Genomic DNA, 24,246 nt, shown 5'->3' with positions numbered 1-24,246 from the left:
TCGGCAACATTATTCACCCAGTCCACCTGCATATTGAAGTCCCCCATGATCACCGTGACCTTGCCTTTCTGACGTGCCCTATCTATTTCCTGGTACATCTTGTGCCCCTAGTTCTGACCACTCTTAGGAGGTCTGTACATAACTCCCATTATGTTTTTTTTGCCTTTGTGGTTCCTCAACTCCAACCGCACAGACTCCACATCATCTGACCCTATGTCATTCAATGCCATAGATTTAATTTCATTCTTAACTAACAAGGTAACCCCGTCCCCTCCGCCCACTTCCCTGGCTTTTCGATAAGTTGCAAATCCTTGGATGTTTAACTGCCAGTTCGGAACCCTCTGCAACCATGTCTCTGTGATGCCCACCACATCATAATCATTCATGATGATTTGTCCTGTTAATTCATCTACTTTGTTATGAATATTAGGAGCATTCAGGTAAAGCGCCTTAATGCTAATTTTCTTATCCTCATGATTTCCATCACCTCTAGTAATATGTCCTAGGTTATCATTCCTTTTTGCTTAATTCCTAGCCTGCGTTGAACTTAAACGCTGCACACATGCTAACCTGCTGCTTATCTTTCTACTTGACTCCATACTCCCTGTCACTTTCCCTTTCCCTTCCCCTGACTCATAAGTTTAAAGTCCTAGTGACCGGGTTTGCTAGAACACTGGTTCCAGATCGGTTCAGATGGAGATTGTCCCATTGGTACAGATCCCTCCAGTTCCAAAACTGATGCCAATGCCCCATGGAATTCACTAAAAATCTGAGATTAAGAGTCTAACAATGGCCATATATCCATTGCTGATTGTTGGGAAAAACCCCATCTGGTTCACTAATGTCCTTTAGGGAAAGAAACTGCCATCCTTACCTGGTCTAGACTACATGTGACTCCAGACCTAAGCTCTTAAACTGCCCTCTGGACAATTAGGGATGGGCAATAAGGCTGGTTTAGTCAGTGGTGCCTTCATGAATGAATTTTAAAAAAACAGCCCAAATGAACAGTGCCTCATCTACCACCAGCCCAATTAAACAGTGCCTCATTTCCTTCCTCCCTTCACTCCCCAGAACACAAGGCCAGCAGCAGGCCAACTCACCAAGGTTCCTCTGACAGCATCTTCCAAACTACCAGCTCTGTATAAGGACAGCAGATGCATTGGACCACCTTCACCTGCAAGTTCTTTGCCACTTTGGATGTCATTGCAATTCTCCCATTAACCCTTTAACTCTGATTTCTCTTCATAGATGCTGCCAGACCAGCTGAGCTTTTCCAGCAACTTCTGTTTTTGTTTCTGATTCATAGTTTCTGCAGTTCTTCCGTTCTTTTACGGAAGTGAGTCTACCTGATACATGCTCTGGGTTTCTAGTTTCTTGGCGAGTTGGTGAAACAGGAGTCTATATATTAACGAGGCAACTTGTGGAATAAACAAGGCATTCAATGAGTAAGAATAACCATCAGTTGGCCCCACACTGCTGCCTAACAGGAATCTCACAATGCTGTTTGTGAGAAGTGCAGCAGGTCAGGCAGCATCCAGGGAACAGGAGAATCGACGTTTCGGGCATAAGCCCTTCTTCAGGAATGAGGAAAGTGTGTCCAGCAGGCTAAGATAAAAGGTAGGGAGAAGGGATACAGGACTTTGGTTAGGCCACAGTTGGAGTACTGTGTGGAGTTCTGGTCGCCTCACTTTAGGAAAGATGTGGGAGCTTTGGAGAGGTTGCAGAGAAGATTTACCAGGATGTTGCCTGGAATGGAGAGGAAGTCGTACGAGGATCGGTTGAGAGTTCTCGGCCTTTTCTCGTTGGAACGGCGAAGGATGAGGGGTGACTTGATAGAGGTTTATAAGATGATCAGAGGAATAGGTAGAGTAGACAGTCAGAAACTTTTTCCCCGGGCACAACCGAGTGTTACAAGGGGACATAAATTTACGGTGAAGGGTGGAAGGTATAGGGGAGATGTCAGGGGTGGGTTCTTTACCCAGAGAGTGGTGGGGGCATGGAATGCGCTGCCTGTGGGAGTGATAGAGTCAGAATCTTTGGTGACCTTTAAGCGGCAATTGGATAGGTACATGGATGGGTGCTTAAGCTAGGACAAATGTTCGGCACAACACCGTGGGCCGAAGGGCCTGTTCTGTGCTGTATTGTTCTATGTTCTATGTTCTATAATTCCATATAGCACACAGAAAGTGGGATATTGGAAAAGCCAAGAGGGATGTCAGACTGAGAGAGTATGATATCAACTCAGGTGACGGGATACTGGACTGGGAGTATGGGATATTGAACGATTGTGATATCAACTGCAATATCGGAATGGGAGAGTGGGATCTTGGGAGTGGGATGTATGACTAGGAGTAAGTCATATTGACTGGGGAGTAGGATATCGCATGGGACAGTGAGCTATCAGGACCAGGGGAGCACAGTATGAGACTGGGAGGAAATGGGATATTGGAATAGGGGAGTCTGATATCAGACAGTGGGAGGTATAATATGGGCTGCAGGAATATAATATCAGACCAGGTGAGTGGGATAATGCTCAGGGAAAGTGGGACATTGGACCAGAGGATCGACTGTAGGACCGGAAGATAGTGACAGTGGACCAGCAGAGTTAGGTAGTGGACCGGGAGAGTGCAATATCAGAGAATGGGATATCAGACAGGGTAGAGAGAGACAGGAGACTGACAGAGTATAACCCTGGACTGGAAAAGTCGGATAACAGACTGGCAGAGCTCAATATCAGATTGGGAGAAGTGTGGGATTAAGCTAGGGGAATATCGGGATGAGGAAAGGGAATATTGGACTGGGTGTGTGGGATAACGCATCAGAATGAAGGGAAACTTCACCAAGAGAGTTTGACATTAGACCAAGATGGTCAGATATTGCCCCCGGGGAGTGTGATATTGGACTAGGAGAGTGGACATTGACCTTGGGAGTGATATCTGGGGTGGGTTATGAGGCTGGGAGTGTAGCATACTGATCCAGGAGAGTGGAATATCAGGGAGAGTCGGATATCCGAACTAAAGGGTGAGATACTGTATTCAGAGTATCTGATATTGACTGGGGAAATGGAATACTGAAATGAGGGTGTGAGCTATCCGACTGGAAGGGTGCGATATCAATTGAAGAGTGAGATATTGGCCTGGAGGTGGCATATTGGATTAGAAATGTGGAGAATGGAGCAGGTAAGTGGGATATAAGACTGGGAGAGTGAGGTATGGGGCAAGGAAAGAAATTGGCCCCAGTGAGTGTAGTATCAGCCTCAGGGATATATTACCCATGGAGAGTGGGATATTGAACTGGGAGAGTGGGGATATCAGACCAGGTGGAGTGGCTTGTGAAATGAAGCGTGTGCCAATATATTGCCGGGGAGGTTGGGAAGTCAGTAGGGTCAGTGTGACATCCAACCAATAAACTGCAATATCAGACCAGGAGAGTGCAATATTGGACTGGTATCGTTAGGGCGAGTCTGAGGAGGGTGCAATATTGGATCGAGAGGGTGTGATATTAAATTGGCAGCACGTGGTACTGAACCAGGGCAGTGGGAAATTAGGCCTGCAGAATGAGCGAGCAGGCTGGGATAGGGGGCTAACAGATCGGGAGAGTGGGATGTCAGATCTGCAGAGTGAGATACTAGACTGGGAGAGTGCACAATGGGATAATAGACCTGCAGACGCTGATATTGGACTGAGGGTGAGTACTTTAGACAGAGAGACTGCACAGTGTCTGAATGGGTTAGTCTTGGAGGTGGTAATATCGGGTGGAGAGGGAGTGCACTCTGAGGGAGTGGGATTTTGGACCGGGATCCCGCTGATGTACGGACTGGGATAATAAGAGATCAGCCTAGGAACATGTGGCATCAGACGAGTGGAGTGCAGTGTTGAGCTGGTAGAGAATTATTTCGGATAATGGAGAGTATGATATCATTCAGGGAGATGTGATATTGGAGGGGTGGGGGATGGGAGAGTGGGATTTCACATTCAGAGGGCTGAATACTGGACTGGGGGAAGGGAATACGAGACTCGCGGATTGTAATGGACTAGGGATGAGCGATATCCAGACTAAAACACTGGAATATCAGACTGGCAGGGTGCGATGTTGGACTGGGGAGTAAGATATGGGACTGGGAGAGGGGGATACCACACACTGGGTGGGATATCAAAATGGGATGTGATTTCAGGCAGGAGGTGTACAATACTGGATCCAGAATATACATTGTCAGATCAGGGGAGCAGGATATTTGACCAGTAGAGGGAGATATCATATCAGAAGAGGGTGATATCACAATTCAACTGTGCGATATACAAGCAGGTGAGTACGATAATGGAATGGAAAATCTGATCAAAAGAGTGTGCGGGACTGCGAGAGTGAGATACAAGCCAGGAACAATGGGATATTGGATGAGGACACTCATATCATGCTGGGACAGAGCAAAAGCAGTAATGGGGAACAGATGAACTGGGGAGTGCAATATTGGACAGGGAGGGTTGGATATCGGAGAGTGTAACATATCCTCAGCACTGACCCTCCGACAGTGCGGCCCTCCCTCAGCACTGACCCTCTGACAGTGCGACACTCCCTCAGCACTGACCCTTTGACAGTGCGACACTCCCTCAGCACTGACCCTTTGACAGTGCGACACTCCCTCAGCACTGACCCTTTGACAGTGCGACACTCCCTCAGCACTGACCCTTTGACAGTGCGACACTCCCTCAGCACTGACCCTTTGACAGTGCGACACTCCCTCAGCACTGACCCTTTGACAGTGCGACACTCCCTCAGCACTGACCCTTTGACAGTGCGACACTCCCTCAGCACTGACCCTTTGACAGTGCGACACTCCCTCAGCACTGACCCTTTGACAGTGCGACACTCCCTCAGCACTGACCCTTTGACCTCTCCGCCCCCACCCCAGTCTGACCTATCACCCTCACCTTGACCTCTTTCCACCTATCACATTTCCGACGCCCCTCCCCCAAGTCCCTCCTCCCTACCTTTTATCTTAGCCTGCATGGCACACTTTCCTCATTCCTGAAGAAGGGCTTATGCCCGAAACGTCGATTCTCCTGTTCCTTGGATGCTGCCTGACCTGCTGCGCTTTTCCAGCAACACATTTTCAGCTCTGATCTCCAACATCTGCAGCCCTCACTTTCTCCTGTTTGTGAGAAGTATAAAGGATAGAGCGGGATGACCTCTACGTTGAGCCAGGCCTAGCTGGACTTCTCATCTGATTCTGCCACATCTCGCCAAACCCACTTTGCTCAGATGAGTCCATTGGGTTGTGTTGGTGGATATACCCCACCATTCCAGAAAAAGAAACAATTGCGTGCAATTCTGGTCTCCTTCCTGTCGGAAAGATGTTGTGAAACTTGAAAGGGTTCAGAAAAGATTTACAAGGATGTTGTCTGGGTTGGAGGATTTGAGCTATAGGGAGAGGCTGAACAGGCTGGGGCTGATTTCCCTGGAGTGTTGGAGGCTGAGGGATGACCTTATAGAGGTTTAAAAAATTATGAGGGGCATTGTTTAGGGTAAATAGGCAAAGTCTTTTCCCTGGGGCCAGGGAGTCCAGAACTAGAGGCCATAGGTTTAGGGTGAGAGGGGAAAGATATAAAAGAGACCTAAGAAGCAACTTTTTCATGCAGAGGGTGGTACATGTATGGAATGAGCTGCCAGAGGATGTGGTGGAGGCTGGTGAATTGCAACATTTAAGAGGCATTTGGATGGATATATGAATAGGAAGGGTTTGGAGGGATACGGGCTGGGTGCTGGCAGGTGGGACTAGATTGGTTTGAGATATCTAGTCGGCATGGATGGGTTGGACCGAAGGGTCTGTTTCCATGCTGTACATCTCTATGACTCTATGACTCTAAGTGTGCATGAAGCTGTGAACAAACCACCAAACTGGGCAGGTGACTAAAATCTTTGGCAAAGGCACAGGTTTTAAGGAGTGGCTTAGAATCACAGAATTGTACTGTTGCAGAAGGAGGCCATATTGCCCATCAGATCTTTCTAAGCTTTTTGACTCTTGCCAATTTTCTGCCTTTTCTCCATAAATCTGCACACTGTTTCTACTTAATCATCCAATACTCTCTTGAGCGCCTCAATTGAACTCACCTTCACCACACCTCTGGGGGGAATACATTCCAAATTTTTTTTGTAAATTTCTGTCAAATCTCCCACTGGCCTTGTCTTCTTCAAGGAGAACAGTCCAAACCTATCCAATGTACCCTTATAATGGGTGGCACGGTGGCACAGCAGGTAGCACTGCTACCTCACAGCGCCAGAGACCCGGGTTCAATTCCCGCCTCGGGCAATTATCTGTGTGGAGTTTACACATTCTGCGTGGGTTTCCTCCCACAGTCCAAAAATGTGCAAGTTAGGTGAATTGGCCATGCTAAATTGCCCGTAGTGTTAGGTGAAGGGGTAAATGTAGGGGAATGGGTCTGGGTGGGTTGCCCTTCGGACGGTTGGTGTGGACTTGTTGGGACAAAGGGCCTGTTTCCACACTGTAAGTAATCTAATCATTAATGTAATCTAATCTTATCATAACTTATATCATTCTTGTATCCATTCACGTAAACTTCTTCCACAGTCTCTCCAGTGCATTCACATCCTTCCTAAAGTGTGTTACCCAGCTCTATGCATATTGCTCCAGCTAAGATATATTAGTATATTTCATAGGTTCCATATCACCACTTCACTCTTGCACTTTATGCCATATTGCTGAAGTATAGAATATTGTATATTTTATTCATAGTTCTCTCCGTCTACACTGCCACCTTTACTGACTTATGCATCTAAACACCTGTACAGCCTTTAAACCTTTAAAATATTCTTTATTTTCTATTGTCTCTCCATGTTCTTTGCACCAAAATATTGCACTTTACACTTCTCGGCATTGAACTGTGGGTCTGGAGTCACATAAGAATGGCAGTTTCCTTCCCTGAAGGACATTAGTAAACCAGGTGGGTTTTTCTGAAATCAATAATGGCCTCATGGTCACCATTAGGCTCTTAATTCCTGATTATTGTTGAGTTCAATTTCTATCATCTACAGTGACAGCATTCAAACCTGTATCCCCAGAGCATTACCTGGGTCGCTGGATTAACAGTCCAGCAATAATACCAATGGCCACCTCGTCCCCCCAAAAAAACAGAGGTTGCTGACCCAAACAAGACACCACAGTGGCTGAAAGAGAACCTTAGCACAAACCTGGCAAAAGTGATCATCAAAATCACGCCTCTTTATGACTGGAATTTGAGTCCAACACCTTAGACAGCTCAGTTACACGACCACAGATGCTGCCTACTGCACCACATTGTCTCTGTCCCTTTGGAATTCAGCCTTACTCTCCTCACTGTTTACAGTGTGTTCACGTTTTCTAACAGCTGCAAACTTTGAAATTGTCCCCTAGACACCAAAATCTATTTGATATATGTATATTTATTTATATATATCAGAAACAGCAAAGACCCCATGAGAATGCCACTACAAATCACCCTTCAGCACCAAAAAAAGTCACTTAACATATTTCATATTCCTTGGCCGATTTTGTATCCATGTTGCTACTTGCCTTTTTATTCCAATGTCTGTATTTTTTCTCACCAATCTATTTGTAGCACTGTATTGAATGTGTTATGGACATCCATGTAAACTGCATTAGCAGCATTACCCTCAACAACCCTCTCTATTACCTCTTCAAAAAACTCCAATTTAATCAGACATAACTTACCGTTAACAAATCCATTCTGGCTCTTCTGAATTAACCACATTTCTCAATGTGACTATTAACTCTATCCCAAATAAGAGCTCAGCGGTGTTATGGACCAGGCCAGACCCCCTCAAAATATTTTAGGACCCTAATGTTTTCTTATTTTACAGGTAGGCGTGTGTAGTGGGTTTTCCAGGTGTGATGCAACTGGTCAAACCACTTGGCTTTAAGCAAAACAGAATTTATTTAAACACTGCAGTTGAATCATGAACTAAAGAAAACAGAACTTAGATTACCTTAACTATTGGAAAACGTAACCGACCCAATGCAGCAACTTAACTAATTAACTGTTCCAATATTAGATTACATTACAGTGTGGAAACAGGCCCTTCGGCCCAACAAGTCCACACCGACCCACTGAAGTGCAACCTACATTTACCTCTATACCTAACACTATGGGCAATTTTAGCATGGCCAATTCACCTGACCTGCACATCTTTGGACTGTGGGAGGAAACCGGAGCACCCGGAGGAAACCCATGCAGACACGGGGAGAACGTGCAAACTCCACACAGTCAGTCGCCTGAGGCGACATCCCATAAACACACCCTTTGGCGAAAAGGTAAACTCAAACATAGATTCTTACAGGCAGGAGGGAGCAACATCCAGAGGGAGATTTCAGAGAAAGTCAGAGGAATCCTCTACTGAAGCTTGCGACTCTTCTGGACTCACACATCTTGAGACTGCTACAGCTAAAGAAAACTAGGAACCTGAATTGGGAGAACTGCCCACACCCCTTCCATTGTTCAACATTTTTAAAAAAACAAAGCCTTCTTAAAACCTAGACTCTTCCGCACCTCTGCCTTTACAACCCCTTTCCAAAAAAAACTAAGGACAAAGTAGCCTTTTGAAAGTGACAGGATCATCACAGTAGTTAGCATTGCTGCCTCACAGTGACACAAACCCGGGTTTGATTCCACCCTCAGTCGACTGTCGATGTGGAGTTTGCACATTTTCCCTGTGTCTGTGTGAGTTTCCTCTGGGTGCTTTGGTTTCCTTACACAGTCCAGGGATGTGCAGGCTGGGTGGATTAGTCATGGCAAACACAGGGTCACAAGGCAAGGTGGATCTGGATGGGAGCTCTTCAGAGGGTTAGTGTGGACGTGATGGGCTGAATGGCCTGCTTCTAGCAGTTATCTCATCATCAGAGTTAAACTGACAGCATTATGATTACTGGGCTTATTTTTAGATGAGCGAAATGAGATGGAGAGGTTTATGAACAGAATTTCAGAGTTTAGGGCATAGGCAACTGAAAGTTCAGCCAAAAATAGTGGAGCTATTAAAATCAGAGGTGATTAAAAAGCCAGAATTGTCGGGGCACAGAGATCTTGAAGGATTATGAAGCTGAAGGAGATTACAGAGATAAGAAAGAATGAGGCCATTCAGGGTTTTGTAAACAAGAATGAGAATTTTAAAATTGGATCCCAGTTAAGCAACATCTCAACATACACCAACAAGCACAAGTGAATGAATGACATTTGTCGTGAGGTAGGACATGGCAGTAAAGTTTACGAAGGGTACAATTTGGGAGGAGTAGTTTAGAAAATAGAACATAGAACATAGAACACTACAGTGCAATACAGACCCTTCATCCCTCGATATTGTGCCGACCTGTGAAACCAATCTGAAGTCCATCTAACCCACACTATTCCATTTTCATCCATATGTTTATCCATTGACCATTTAAATGCCCTTAAAGTTGGTGAGTGTACTGCTGTTGCAGACAGTGCGTTCCATGCCCCAACTGCTCTCTGAGTAAAGAAACTACCTCTGAAATCTGTCCTATATATATCACCTCTCAATTTAAAGCTATGTCCCCTCTTGCTTGTCATTACCATCCAGAGAAAGAGGCTTTCACTGTTCACCCTATCTAACCCTCTGATTCTTTTCTATGTCTCAATTAAGTCACTTCTCAACCTTTCTCTCTCTAACGAAAACAGCCTCAAGTCTCTCAGCCTTTCCTCCTAAGACCTTCCCTCCATACCAGGTAACATCCTCATAAATCTCCTCTAAACCCTTTCCCACGTTTCCACATCCTTCCTATAATGCGGTGACCAGAACTGTATGCAATACTCCAAGTGCGGCTGCACCAGAGTTTTGTACAGCTGCAGCATGACCTCATGACACCAAAACTCAATCCCTCCACCAATAAAAGCTGACACAATGTATGCCTTCTTAACAAGCCTACCAAACTGGGTGGCAACTTTCAGGGATCTATGTACGTGGACACCAAGATCTCTCTGCTCATCTGCACTACCAAGAATCTTACCATTAGCCCAGTACTCTTTATTCCTGTTGCTCCTTCCAAAGTGAATCCCCTCATACTTTTCCGCATTAAATTCCATTTACCACCTCTCGGCCCAGCTCTGCAGCTTATATATGCCCCTCTGTAACCTGTACTATATCCTTTGGCACTATCCACAACCCCTCTGACCTTAGTGTCATCCGCAAATTTACTAACCCATCCTTTTGCGCCCTCACCCAGGTCATTTATAAAAATGACAAACAGCAGTGGTCCCGAAACAGATCCTTGCAGTACACTACTAGTAGCTGAAATCCAAGATGAACATTTCCCATTAACCACCACCCTATGTTTTCTTTCAGCTAGCCAATATCTGATAAAAACTGCTAAATCACCCTCAATCCCATGCCTCTATATTTTCTGCAATAGCCTACCGTGGGCAGCCTTATCAAACATCTTACTGAAATCAATACACACCACATCAAACATTTTACCCTCATCCACCAATTTAGTCATCTCAAAGGACTCAGTAAGGTTTGTGAGGCATGACCTACCCTTGAGGAGAAAGTGAGGTCTGCAGATGCTGGCGGAGAGGTCAGGAAGAAGGTTGCAGGTTAGGAAGGCGGTGCTGAATTCTATGGATTTGACTGAGACAAGGTGGGGGGAGGGGGAATGAGGAAACTGGTGAAATCCGAGTTCATCCCTTGTGGTTGGAGGGTTCCTAGGCGGAAGATGAGGCGCTCTTCCTCCAACCGTCGTGTTGTTGTGGTCTGGCGATGGAGGAGTCCAAAGACCTGCATATCCTTGGTGGAGTGGGAGGGGGAGTTGAAGTGTTGAGCCACAGGGTGGTTGGGTTGGTTGGTCCGGGTGTCCCAGAGGTGTTCTCTGAAACGCTCCGCAAGTAGCCGGCCTGTCTCCCCAATACATTCACAAAACCATGTTGACTATCACTAATCAATTTATTTCTTTCTAGAGGATTATAAATCCTATCTCTTATAACCTTTTCCAACACTTTACCCACAACCGAAGTAGGGCTCACAGGTCTATTATTACCAGGTTGTCTCTACTCCCCTTCTTGAAGAAGGAGGCATTTGCTATCCTCCAGCCTTCTGGCATTATTCCTGTAGACAGATATAAAGATCAAAGCCAAAGGCTCTGCAAACTCCTCCCTGGCTTCCCAGAAAATCCTAGGATAAATCCCATCCAACCCAGGGGACTTCCTATTTTCACACTTTCCAGAATTGTTAACATCGCATCCTTGTGAACCTCAATCCTGTCTAGTCTAGTAGCCTGTATCTCAGTATTCTCTTACACAACATTATCTTTTTCCAGCGTGAATATTGACAAAAAAACTCATTTAGCACTTCCCCATCTCCTCAGACTCTATGCACAACTTCCCATTACTGTTCTTGATTGGCCCTAATCTTACTTTTATCCCTAATCGTTCTTTTATCCCTAATATACCGATAGAATGCTTTAAGGTTTTCCCTGATTCTGCCAATGACTTCTCTTGTCCCCTGCTGACTCTTCTTAGTTCTCTCTTTAGGTCCTTCCTGGCTAACTTGTAACTCTCAACTGCCCTAATTGATACTTCACAACTCATTCTAACATAAGCCTTCTTTTCCCTCTTGATGAGAGATTCAACTTCTTTTGTAAATTACGGCTCCCTCGCTCGACCACTTCCTCCCTGCCTGACTGGTACATACTTATCAAGGACACGCAGTAGCTGTTCCTTGTATAAGCTCCACATTTCAATTATGCCCATCCAGTGCAGTTTCCTTCTTGCATCCAATACATCCTAAATCTTACCGAATCACATCATGATTGCCTTTCCCCCAGCTATAACTCTTACCCTGCGGTATATACCTATCCCTTTCCATCACTAAAGTAAACATAACTGAATTGTGGTCACTATCGCCAAAGTGCTCACCGACCTCCAAATCTAACACCTGGCTGTGTTCATTACCCAGTACCAAATCCAATGTGATCTCGCCCTTGTTGGCCTGTCTACACAATGTGTCAGAAAACCTACCTGCTCACAATGGACAAAAACTGACCCATCTACTCGAACTATAGTATTTCCAGTTAATACTTGGAAAGTTACAGTCTCCCTGTAACAACCACCCTGTTACTTTCACTCCTATCCAGAATCATCATTGCGCACCTTTCCTCTACATCTCTGGAACAATTCGGAGGCCTATAGAAAACTCCCAGCAGGGTGACCTCTCCTTTCCTGTTTCTAACCTCAGCCCATACTAACTCAGTAGAAGAGTCCTCAAACATCCTTTCTGTCAATGTAATACTGTCCTTGACTAACAATGCCACACCTCCCCCTTTTTACCATCTTCTCTGTTCTTACTGAAATATCTAAATCGTGGAATCTGCAATAAGCATTCCTGTTCCTGCTCCATGTCTCTGAAATGGCCACAACATTGAAGTCCCAGGTACCAACCCATGCTGCCAGTTCACCCACCTTATTATGGATGCTCCTAGTGTTGAAGTAGACACACTTCAAACCACCTTCCTGCTTGTCGGTGTACTCTTGCGATCTTGAAGCCTTATTTCTGACCTCACTACTCTCAACCTCTTGGACACTGGAACTACAATTCAGGTTCCCATGCCCCTGCTGCATTAGTTGAACCCCCCCCCCCCCGAAAAGCATTAGCGAATGCACCCCTCCCCCGCAAGGATATTGGTACCCCTCTGGTTCAGGTGAAGACCATCCTGTTTGTTGAGGTCCCACCTACCTCAGAATGAGCCCCAATTATCCAGGAATCCAAAACCTACCCTCCTGCACCATCCATGTAACCATGTGTTCAACTCCTCTCTTTCCCTATTCCTCACCTTGTTGCACATGGCATGGGTAACAAACTTGAGATAACAACTCTGTTTGTTCTAGCTCTTAGCTTCCACCCTAGCTCCCTGAATTTTTGCCTTAAATCCCCATCCCTTTTCCTACCTATGTCATTGGTGCCCACATGGACTACGACTTGGGGCTGCTCCCCCTCCCCCTTAAGAATTCAAAAAACACAATCTAAGACATCACGAACCCTGGCACCTGGGAGGCAACACACCAACTGTGAGTCTCTCTCATTCCCACAGAACCTCCTATCTGTCCCCCTAACTACGGAATCCCCAATGACGCTCTTTTTCCCCTTTCCCTTTTGAACAACAGGGACAGACTCTGCATCAGAGATCTGTACTCTATGACTTACCCCTGGTACGTTGTCACTCTCAACAGTATCCAAAACAGTATACTTGTTATTGAGGGCAACAGCCACAGGGGATCTCTGCACTGCCTGCCAGTTCCCTTTCCGTCCTCTGGCAGTAGTCAATCCACCTTTTTCTTGTACCTGAGGTGTGACTACCTCCTTGTAACTCCTCTGAATAACCCCCTCCACCTCCCGAATGATCCGAAGTTCATCCAGCTCCAGCTCCAGTTCCCTAACGCAGTTTTTAAGGAGCTGGAGTTGGGTGTACTTCCCACAGATGCAGTCAGCAGGGACACTAGTGGTGACCCTTACCTCCCACATTCTGCAGGAGGAACATTTATCGCCCTAACCTCCATTCCCACCATTCTAAATTCCCAAAGATACTATTGAAAAATAAAGAATAAGAAAAAACTAGTTACCTTACCAATTTGGCATACAGAACTCTTTTCTTTTGTTAATTCAATGGTAAACAATCCCTTATTAATCTGTTCTATTTAGTGTTAGTCGTCCTCAAGGGTTAGATTTAGCACTGTGTTGCACATTAGCAACAGTGCAATAATTATGTAATTTATGGTATTAAAGCTGTAATTACTGTAAATCAGTAAACCATCCTAATGCAGACTCCAGCCATACCTCAGTGAGCAGAGACTTCAGTACAATATCCAGACCAACATCCCAATGCTTGTCAAGAATGATGACTTTCTGATGAGATGCTAAACTGATGCCCTTTCCAACTCTTTCTGAGGTGAGGCTGAAAGATCTCATGAGACTATTTTGAAGAGTCAGTCAGTTCTCTCTGGTATCCTGGTCAATAATTATCCATCAACAATAGAATTTAAAAAACATATTGTTGGGACATTATCTCATTCCTGTTTGTGGGAGTTTGTTGGGTGCAAATTGAGAACGATGTTTTCAACATCATTACAGTGATTACACTTCAAAATATTTCAGTGCCTGTGAAACAGGTTGGATAAATCATGAAAGATCCTTTTGAAATGCAAATGTATCTTTTTCTTTTCCTTCTTCTGAACTAGTTGGGGGCGGGAAGGGTGGGTGCGAGTGGAGAGGAAAACGCTACTAAGTTGGAAGGAAAAGGTAAACTGAGACTTCAGGATGAGTATTTGATCTAACACAGGTATTCTTCTGAAATGTTGACCCACCTTTCCCATTCCGGTTTTGACAAATGAATTGGGTATTTCTATGATTTTCTGATTTTTATTTTCTAAGGTCTTCTATCTATCTCACTTACTGAATGCTCTGGTTCTGACATTTCTGGTGTCATTCCAGAAGGTTCTGCAACTCTATTTTTTTTTACAGAAGCAGCAATCATTAATTATGTGCTTTTTGAAAATCTAGGTTGTTAATTATTATTACACAGTAGTTTGCATAACATAGCATTGTTGAGTCCTGCTCATTTGATACATTTCTTACAGAATTCAATATATTTTAGAAGAATTGTTACAAAATAGGATTCATGTTTTAAAATTATTGTGGTGGACTGCTGTTCAATTAAGTTTCCACTGATGGACTTGTTCGAGAATCTCACAGCATAGTCACTGATCTTCATTATCTGACTTAATGGTGCATCAAATATTGCTTTTCTGATAAATAGACTTCTGACTCTCTTCATTATTTTGTAATTATTAGTTGAACGTTTTGTGATTTAAAGAAGAAATGTAATTGGACTTTTAGGGCATTGGTCAAGAATACAGAATTCAATTGATTGTGTCACTTAAACCAAAGTAAATGGGAATGTAAACAGGATAAAAAAAAATCATTGGCTATACTCACTAGCTCAATCAAAATCTGAAAGAGCCTGATGTCTTGGATGGTAGTTTTCAATTGTTGCATGAAGCTTTAATCAATTCTTACCTGGACTAATGGCAATCAGTAATGGGCACCAGACCTCAGGAAAGATATATTGTCCTTGGACAGGGTGAAACACTGAAGGACCAGAATGATACTGGGCCAAAAAAAGTTCAATTATGAGAAATTAGATGGACCAAACTTCTACGTTCATTGAGTATGGATGACTATGTGGTGGTCTAAATGTGGAATTTAAAATAACCAAAGGATCTGACAGGGGTGACAGAGAGAATTGTTTCTGTTGGAGAGGACAGTGGGGAGAATGTTCAGAGAAAGCGGTCATAACCTTAAAGTTCGAGTCACAGCACTCAAGGGTCATGTCAAGAAGTACATCTTTACACACAAGGATTGGAAATCTGGGACACTTTCTGCCAAGAAGCTGCAGGGGCTGAGAGTAAACTGACATGATCAAAACTGAAATCAATTTTTTTTTAATGTCAACAGAAATGCTGGAAATACTCAGCAGGTCTGGAGAGAGAAACCGAGCTAACATTTCAGGTTTCTGACCTATCATCAGATCTATTGATTTTTGTTGGGTTTCAGAACCAAGGCAGCTAAATGCAGTTAAGATACAGATCTAACTGAATGGTTGAAAAGACTCGAGGAGGCTTATTGACCTCCTCATATTTGATAATCCACAGAACATGTTATAATGCTGCAAATGCCTGAATGAGTCCTGTTGGATTAATCATTGGTCTCTTAACTGGAATAATTTCATGAAGAAGATTACATCAATTCTAAATGTTTCTCTCTTCCATTTCAGAGGAGGCAGTGAATATTTTTAAGCAATGAATGAAATGTCAGAGAAACATATTAGTCATTTATGTTGAGGTTGTACAGGACATCGCCCTGTTTTAGGATGGATTTCATTTAGCTGGAGAACCTTCAGAAAAGATTTACCAGGACATTGCCAGGAATGGAGGGTTTGAGTGACAAGGAGAGGCTGGATAGGCTGGGACATTTTTCACTGGAGCGTAGGAGGTTGCAGGGCGACCTTATAGAGGTTGATAAAATAATGATGGGTTCAGATAAGGTGAATGGCAAGTGTCTTTTCCCTAGGATGGGTATTTCAAGATTAGGGGACATATTTTAAGGTGAGAGGAGAAAGATTTGAAAAAGACATGGGAGGCAATTTTTTTACACAGAGATTGGTTTGTGTGTGGAATGAACTTCCAGAGGGAGTGATGGAAGTTGGTACAGTTAGAATATTTAAAAGACATTTGAATAGGTACATGAATAAGAAATGTTTGGAGGGATATAGGCTAAGCGCAGGCAAGTGGGCCTATCTTAGTTTGGGATTATGATCAGCATGGACTGGTTGAACCAAAGGGTCTGTTTCCGTGCTGTATGACTCTATGACTCGATTTGTACACTTGTATCTCACAATGTGGTTGAAATGTTGTTGTTGTTTTGGAGCTGCCTTCAGCTGCTGGCATGAGTGTCTGTAAGAGATCTGCACTGACTTTTCAGGAGGACCAATTGAAAACACACCAGGAGGCTATGGCTAAAGCAGTAAAGACATCTCCCCCTTACCCTCCCCACTCCCTCAGCCAAATTCTACAGGTTTGTGGAGGACCCGGGTAAGGAGAGAATATTTTGCAAAATGGACTATGAGGCATGTGCAATGATGTGGTTGCCATTAAAACTAATATCCAACCATAATCAGGAATCAATTACATTTAATCTAGATACTGTCCCCAACACCCTGCACAGTGTGTCTGTCAATTGTGCCATATGGTGACAAGCTCACCTGCAGCTAGCCCAAACCTAGCAATGGTAGGTTCAGGCCTTTAAGGGTTACTTAATTAGTCACTTAAGACTTTTAATTGATTGTAGGGTAGGAAGGTCAACCACAGGGCCTCCTGCCAGAGCTTAATTCTTGCGAAGGTGACAGGGTTCAAATCTGACACCACCCTGTCTAATTAAATGTCTTTCACCCCCATCCGCAAGAGCAGAGGTTCATGTGGCATGAATTTGTTGACTGTTTCTGAACTACTAAAATATTTTGTAGATTTTTCGTTTGAAATGACTTGACGTCTGAGGAACGCTCATCATTTGTTTGTTCGTCTGTAACTAGGTCATGGGAAGTGCGATTGTGGGAAATGCATCTGTGACCGTGGCTGGTCTGGGATTGCTTGTCATTATCCCAAGACTTGCAACATTCCCAGGAAGAAAAGCAAAGAAATGTGTCGCAATTCAGAGGGTCTGATCTGTTCTAATGCAGGTAAGAAAAAATGTATCTATATTTTAATCAAGCTTTAATGTGTTGCATGAGATAATGATTATGAAAGAATTAATGATAAAGTTGTATTCAGTTCCACCCACTCTGAGGTTATCACACTGTCTTTAATGGAAAATCAGGAAGTGCAACATGAGGTCCTGATGGAGACAGATCTCTGGCTTTTGATAGTTGTAATTACCGTATATACTCGTGTCGAATTTTGAAGTCTTTTTTATTCTGAAATTAGGAGGGTCGACTTAGACACAGGGTATTATTTTCAAGGGGATGAATATTTATCTAGAAAATAGGTAAAATAGGAAATTTACCTTCCTGGCAGCCCCGGTCCCTGGTTCTGGAACATTCCCTGTAATATGTTTGGGCCACGGTAAACCGCAGGTAACTGAAACCGACTCCATGAATAGGGTGGTTGCCCTGTGCTGTCGTACCATTACAGTAATTCTGAAAACCTGAAGCAGAGAGTGATGGCTGGCGGACTGGAAAGCCAGAGCGGAGTGCAATGGGCAGGCACACTTACTCATAAATGTTGATCTGTAACTGTGAAGAACTAGGGTCGACTTATACACTTTTTGGCCAAAAAAAGGGGTAGACTGATATGTGAGATTGACCTATACACAGGTATATATGGTATGTCCACTTAGGTAAGGTTAATTGTATCTGTGGCTACCCTGCATGAAATTACACTTTGCTATGTCAGATAAGAGCCTGTTCTTGTTAAGATTCTTCTCCTCCACCAGAGGTAATTTAACAGACCCTTGGACTCAGCAGATAAAGGAGGATGGTTGAAGCAAACCAACACAAGTACAAGCTTCCAATCATCGATGCTCAATGCCCATTACAGTATAAGCGTTCTTTCACTTGTTTGAAATATGCAAGCAAAATTAATGAATATATAATACTTCTCCAGAAGCAAGGTGACTCCACTTTCCTGACCAATACAATATACTAATGTATAGGGCAGAAGTCGATGCTTTAACAGTTTAGCTCCAGTCACCTGTAGTATGTCAAATGCTTGAGAGCCACACTTACTTTTTCTGGTCCACTTCCCGCCATACTCACTGTTTTCTCTCAGTCATTTCCTCTGCCTTTCCTTTCGGTCATACTTGCTTCCTGTCATCTTTTAAAATTCATTTGATGTGGGTGTGGCTGACTGGAGCGTTATCTATTGTGCATCTCTAATTACCCAGAGGGCAGTTAAGAGTCAGTCACATTGCTGTGGGTCTGGAGTCACATGTAGGTCAGACCAGGTAAGGATGACAGTTTTCTTTCCTAAAGGACATGAGTGAATCAGATGGGTTTTTCTGATAATTGATATTAGTTTCATGGTCATCATGAGACTCTTAATTCCAGATTGTTAATTGAATCTGAATTCCACCATCTGCCATGGTGGGATATGAACCTGGGTGGGTTCCCCTCCCCCTACCCCTCCCCCTACCCCTCCCCCTCCCCCGCCCTGGATCATTACTAGGGTCCTTGGATGAATAATCAACTGGGCCATTGACTCCCCCTAAATTTTTGTTTTCTGCCATACTTGCATCTCTCATAGTTATTTTCTCTCACCCTTACTTCCTGTCACCCTTACTTCCTCTCATAGTTGCTTTCAGGTTTCTTTTGTTTGCACACTTCCTGTCACACTTTAGACATCATCCATGGTATTTCCCCTTAACTGCCATTAGCAATTTACAGGAAAAAATATAATAATACTTTGCTTGTTTTGTGTGCTGGATACAGTTCCTGCAAATGTCTTTTACTACCACATATTTTGATCATATCCTTACTGTTATAAAGCAATCTACTCACTGATTCATTGTAACTGAATGTAACTAGTTATCCTAGCAGTTCTACCAGCTAGAGTAAAAGATTAATTGTGAATTCATGTATAGCAATAGTAACTTATATTTTATATAGCATTTTCTATATAATAGGATATCCCAAAATTCTTTGCAGCAAAATTATATAGCACATTTGACATTGGGCCGCATTAGCATAGATTGCTGGAAGTTTAGCCAAAGAGGCAAGTTTTCAGGTCCATCCAAAGGAATAAAGTGAGGTAGGAAGGCAGAGACATTTAGAAAAAAGGACTCCTAAGTTTAGAACCCAGGCAGCTGAAAGAATGGTCAACAATTTTGAAGTGATTTAAAACTGGGGATGTTCAAGAGGCCAGAATTGGATGATTTAGAAATCTTGGAGTGTTGTGAGGCTGGAGGAGATCGCAGAGGTAGGGAGGGGCAAGGCTGTACGAGCATTTGAAAACAACGATGAGATTTTTTAAATGTAGCACTGCTTGACTGCAAGTAAGTATCGGTTAGTGAGTGAGCACAAATAAATGGGACTTAAAATAGCAATATTCTGGAATTTTGAACAAAAGTGGTAAAATATTGGGATAAAGATTACAGAAGTAATAAAAGAAATGTTATGATATTTGAAAGCAGAAGTTGAGACATCATTCTCACTCATACCTTCAGCTTGGATATTTGCAAATAGCTCTGTCATCTTGTTCTACTCTATCAGTGCATAATAATTATTCTAAAGATCAAACAGTAGTGAGAATTATTTGGCATGAACTAATGATCATGACCAGAGAGCCATCTGTGTAAGCAAATGTTAATGTTAATTAATATTATTAAGTTAGTTGAACCATGACTATTGCTAATAGTAACACAAGGCAAAATCTGAAATCTCATTCCATGAAGTTATTTTGTCTCTCCTGTATTCCAACCGACCACAGAAACCTCTCTTTTGTTCCTTTCCACCTCCACCTCTTCAGCAACCCTTTCATTCCCACAGTTCATCAAAACTACATTTAACTTACTGTTCTGACAAAAAGCAATTGGCAATTAACTGGAAAAATGTAATTATATTTCTTTGTCCACTGAAGCTGCCTGACTACTGAGCATTTCTAAGTTGTTCTGCTTGCAATTCCAAAAAAAAGGTTATTTTAGACTGGTCCAGGGATGAGTGATGTAGTGCAAAAAAAACTGCTTTCATTTGGGCCATACATCATTTGATTTGGACTCCAGATGTGTAAAATAAATTACTCCCGGTCCAAATAATTACTTTATACCTTAAGTTCTTAAAAATAAAAGTTAGTGTTTAAAATTCCTATGCACAATCCTGGATATTAACTTTGTTCTTCTATTTTTCTCCACGTCTTCTTAGTACCTTAGGCTAAATTTAGCAAGATTGTAGTCTGGAGCTATGCCAAGAGAAGGAACCAAATGATTCATTTGTGCTTCATATAGATCGGAGCTTGCTCATTATTTCAAAAAGAAACTTAATGGCAAGTGAGAAAAGCAACATTTGATTGTTTCTTATTAAAGATCTTGTTGAAAGTCCTTCATGGTAGATTTAGAGAGGATTTCTTAAGTTCCTTTTAAACAAATCTGAGTGGATGTGGAGAGAATATTTCCTCCTGTGGGAGGATCTAGAGACGGGATTACTGTTTAAAAATAAGAGGTTGCCCTTTTAGGACAAAAGTTTGTAGAGTATTTTTCGAACCAATCATCATTGGAACTCTCTCCCTCAAAAGCCAGTGGAAGCAAAATCATTGAATATTTTCAAAGATAGAACTAGATGGATGTTTTGATAAGCAAGGGGTTGAAAAGTTATCAAGGCAGGCAGGAATGTGGAATAGTCAGATCAACCACGATCTTATTGAATGGTGGGGAAAATCTGAGGGGCCAAAATGGCCGAAACTTGATCTTAATGGACATATTCGATATATGAGATTAATATATTGCTCCAGTTTTGCTTGTGCTCTTTTAAAGTAGATAAAATTAAAGGGAGATCTGATATTATGAGTGCCTTTGAAAGTGTAAACAAGAAGAAATTCTTTTCACAGGCTGGAAGTATGATAACCAAAGACAGGGATTTCGATATAATCACAAAAAAGTCAAAAGATGAGCTGCAGAGAATTTGTTTCACACAGTGAGTTTTCCAGATTTGGACTGCACTATTTGAAACTGTATTGAGAGCTGATTCAACTGCAACTTTCAAAATGAAATTAATTATTAACTTGAAGGATAACATTTTCAGGGCTATGGGAACAGAGGCGAAGCAGTGGGATAGCTCTTTGAATCATGGATGGATAATGACCTCCTATGCTCTATGAGTTGATGGCAAAATATAACCCCAGCTTCTCCAGTCTCTCCATGACTAAGCATCCTCATCCATGGTATCATTTTGGGAACATCTTTTTTTGTCGGCATTTAAAAAGTTCAAAACGATTTTTCATTAATCACCTTAATAATTGCTGCTTTCATTAATATCTTGTATTTTTCTGCAACCTCAGCATTCATATTTTATTCCTGTGCTTTTCTTATACAAAATGTCTTCCAGAATTTCAGCAGATTTCAGTTGTAGTTGTAGTTCAGTGAGGTCACTTTTGGCCCAAAATGGACCACGGTCCAATTCCATCAAGAACATGCATGCACCAATCCACAATGAAGAATTATGGTGTGGTCTGTTGGTAGGATGAGATGACGAGGGGTGGAAGGCTTATGTGGACTATAAACATCAGCATAGACTGTTGGACTGAACAACCCCCTTCTGTGTTGTAGATACCATGTGATGTTCTGTCTTGTTGCTAAATCCCAGGTTATTCTCATTTTGTTTAAAAATCTTCAGCTGATTCTACATTCACAGCAAGATTAATCATTATTTTGATATTTATATCTGTCCAGTGATTTGCTAATTGCATATAGAGATATTGAATGGATTATTATTGTGAGTACATTATGACATTTTGGTATTTTATAGCACCACAAATGAAATTGCAACCATAGGATATATAGCTTTCAAAGCTCTGTGCTTCTACAGTTAATATCGATGAAATTTCTCCCATTTTTCATTTGAAGGGTAATGTCATGTTCATATTGCCAGCTTATTTTAATGAATAGTAAACTATTTCCTTTCAATGAAATGATTTTCAAAATGTACTCAGCACTTGGCTACAGTTTTCTAGTGGATGACAGCCTATCCAAATCAGTATTTACTACCCATAAATGAATAATGTTGCAACATTTTATACCCTGCTCAGGAAATCATAGAACAGAATCAAAAGGCAAGGAAAGAGACCATTTGGCCCAGTCCGTTGGTTCTTTGAGAGAGCTATCCCATTAGTCCCAAGCCCCTTGCTTATTCCACTCAACCGTGCAATTTTCTTTCCCCTTTTAAAACAGAGATCCGCTCCCCCATTGAAATGTGTTTGCTCAGTTGGATAGATGGCTAATTGCGCTTCAGAATAACTCATAGGCCCTGAGAGTGAAAGGCAGTGACAAACTACCGCTGAGAAGGGAAACAGTTCCAGATGACACATCAACAAGCAATGAGTCAAGCACCTGCCTTTGGGTAGAGCACACTTGAATGAATTGAACTATTGTAAAGGAAGAAAGAGATCTGAATCTCAGATCTCAAACAGGGAAACGGAATTTGTCAAGCAACTATCATGTTCAACCAGCAATAATTGTAGACTTTCACTTATTTTCTTGACCAACAGGTTTCTTACAACATAGATGTAATTGCTTGGCAGAGTATGCCAGTGTTTGCCCTCACATTAAAAAAAAGACTTCCAGAATTAGCTACTTTACTTTTGTTGCAGAATTTACCTCAATTGAAAGAATAATTTGAGTCACCAAGTCTAGCTGGGCACAGCCAATGTTGAAAAGACAGGATGAGAATGCATTAATGAATTAGAGACATAAGCTGTCATGACTTCAAATTTTTATTGTCTGTGGACAGTATGCAGAAGCAAGGTGGATAAAAGAAATTCCAGTTTTAAGATTTTGCATAGAGTTACATTAAACCAGCAGCAGAGAAACAGAGCATTTAGTTCATACTTCACACAAGTTTCCTCTCATCTCACTCATCTTACCCCATCAATATACCCTTACATTCCTTTCTCCCCCATGTGGTTATCAAGCTGCTCCTTAAACGGGTCTATATTATTTATCTCAACCACTCCCTGTGGGTATGAGGACAACATTCTTACTATAAGACCATAACAAGTAAAAATCCTGCACGTCTGCTGTGCTATTCAATGAAATAATGGCTGATCAGATAATCTTCAAATCTACTTTCTTGCCTTTGTCCCCAAAGCCCTTAATTCCTTTCTGTCTAGCTCAGCCTCAAATATACCTATAAACTCAACGTCAACAGCCCTATGGGGTAAATAATTCCACAGGTTCACGACCTTCTCAGAGAAGAAATTCCTATTTATCTCTTTCCTAACTGGGTGAACACTTAACCCTTGCCTTCCGGTCCTAGACTCTACCATAAGGGAATCAACCTTTCTAAGAAAAAAGTATGTTTCAATACGTTCACGTCTTCTAAACTCTAATGAGTGTAGACCCAACCTATTTAACCTCTCCTCATAAGAAATCTCTCCATACCAGGATCAACCTCATGAATCCTCTCTGACCTGCCTCCAATGAAGGATGTCTTTCTTTAGATGATGGGCCCAAAACTGCAAACAATGGGTATCAGTGGGTAAACTCTCTACTGGTTGGCATCATACCTGGCACATAGGAAGATGAGGAGAAAGTGAGGTCTGCAGATGCTGGAGATCAGAGCAGGAAATGTGTTGCTGGAAAAGCGCAGCAGGTCAGGCAGCATCCAGGGAACAGGAGAATCGACGTTTCGGGCATAAGCCCTTCTTCAGGAATGGGGAAAGTTTGTCCAGCAGGCTAAGATAAAAGGTAGGGAGGAGGGACTTGGGGGAGGGGCGTCGGAAATGTGATAGGTGGAAAGAGGTCAAGGTGAGGGTGATAGATCAGACTGGGGTGGGGGCGGAGAGGGCGGGAAGAAGATTGCAGGTTAGGAAGGCGGTGCTGAATTTGATGGATTTGACTGAGACAGGCTGGGAGGAGGGGAAATGAGGAAACTGGTGAAATCCGAGTTCATCCCTTGTGGTTGGAGAGTTCCTA

At 42.7% G+C, this 24,246-nt stretch overlaps 1 protein-coding gene across 1 annotated transcript in view; it reads left to right on the top strand.

Annotated features, from left to right (window-relative positions):
* itgbl1 (integrin, beta-like 1) overlaps positions 1 to 24,246 on the top strand; it is a 228,183-nt gene that overhangs the window by 103,375 nt on the left and 100,562 nt on the right. The window contains exon 3 of the mRNA XM_043691272.1: positions 17,162 to 17,308. Within this exon, the coding sequence (XP_043547207.1) occupies positions 17,162 to 17,308 (147 nt within the window). The remainder of the gene's footprint in view (positions 1 to 17,161; positions 17,309 to 24,246) is intronic.

The sequence above is a fragment of the Chiloscyllium plagiosum genome, chromosome 6, assembly GCF_004010195.1.
Source record: "Chiloscyllium plagiosum isolate BGI_BamShark_2017 chromosome 6, ASM401019v2, whole genome shotgun sequence".
NCBI lineage: Eukaryota > Metazoa > Chordata > Chondrichthyes > Orectolobiformes > Hemiscylliidae > Chiloscyllium > Chiloscyllium plagiosum.
The sequence above is the reverse complement of the archived record's forward strand: the minus strand, read 5'-3'. Positions and strand labels throughout refer to the sequence as shown.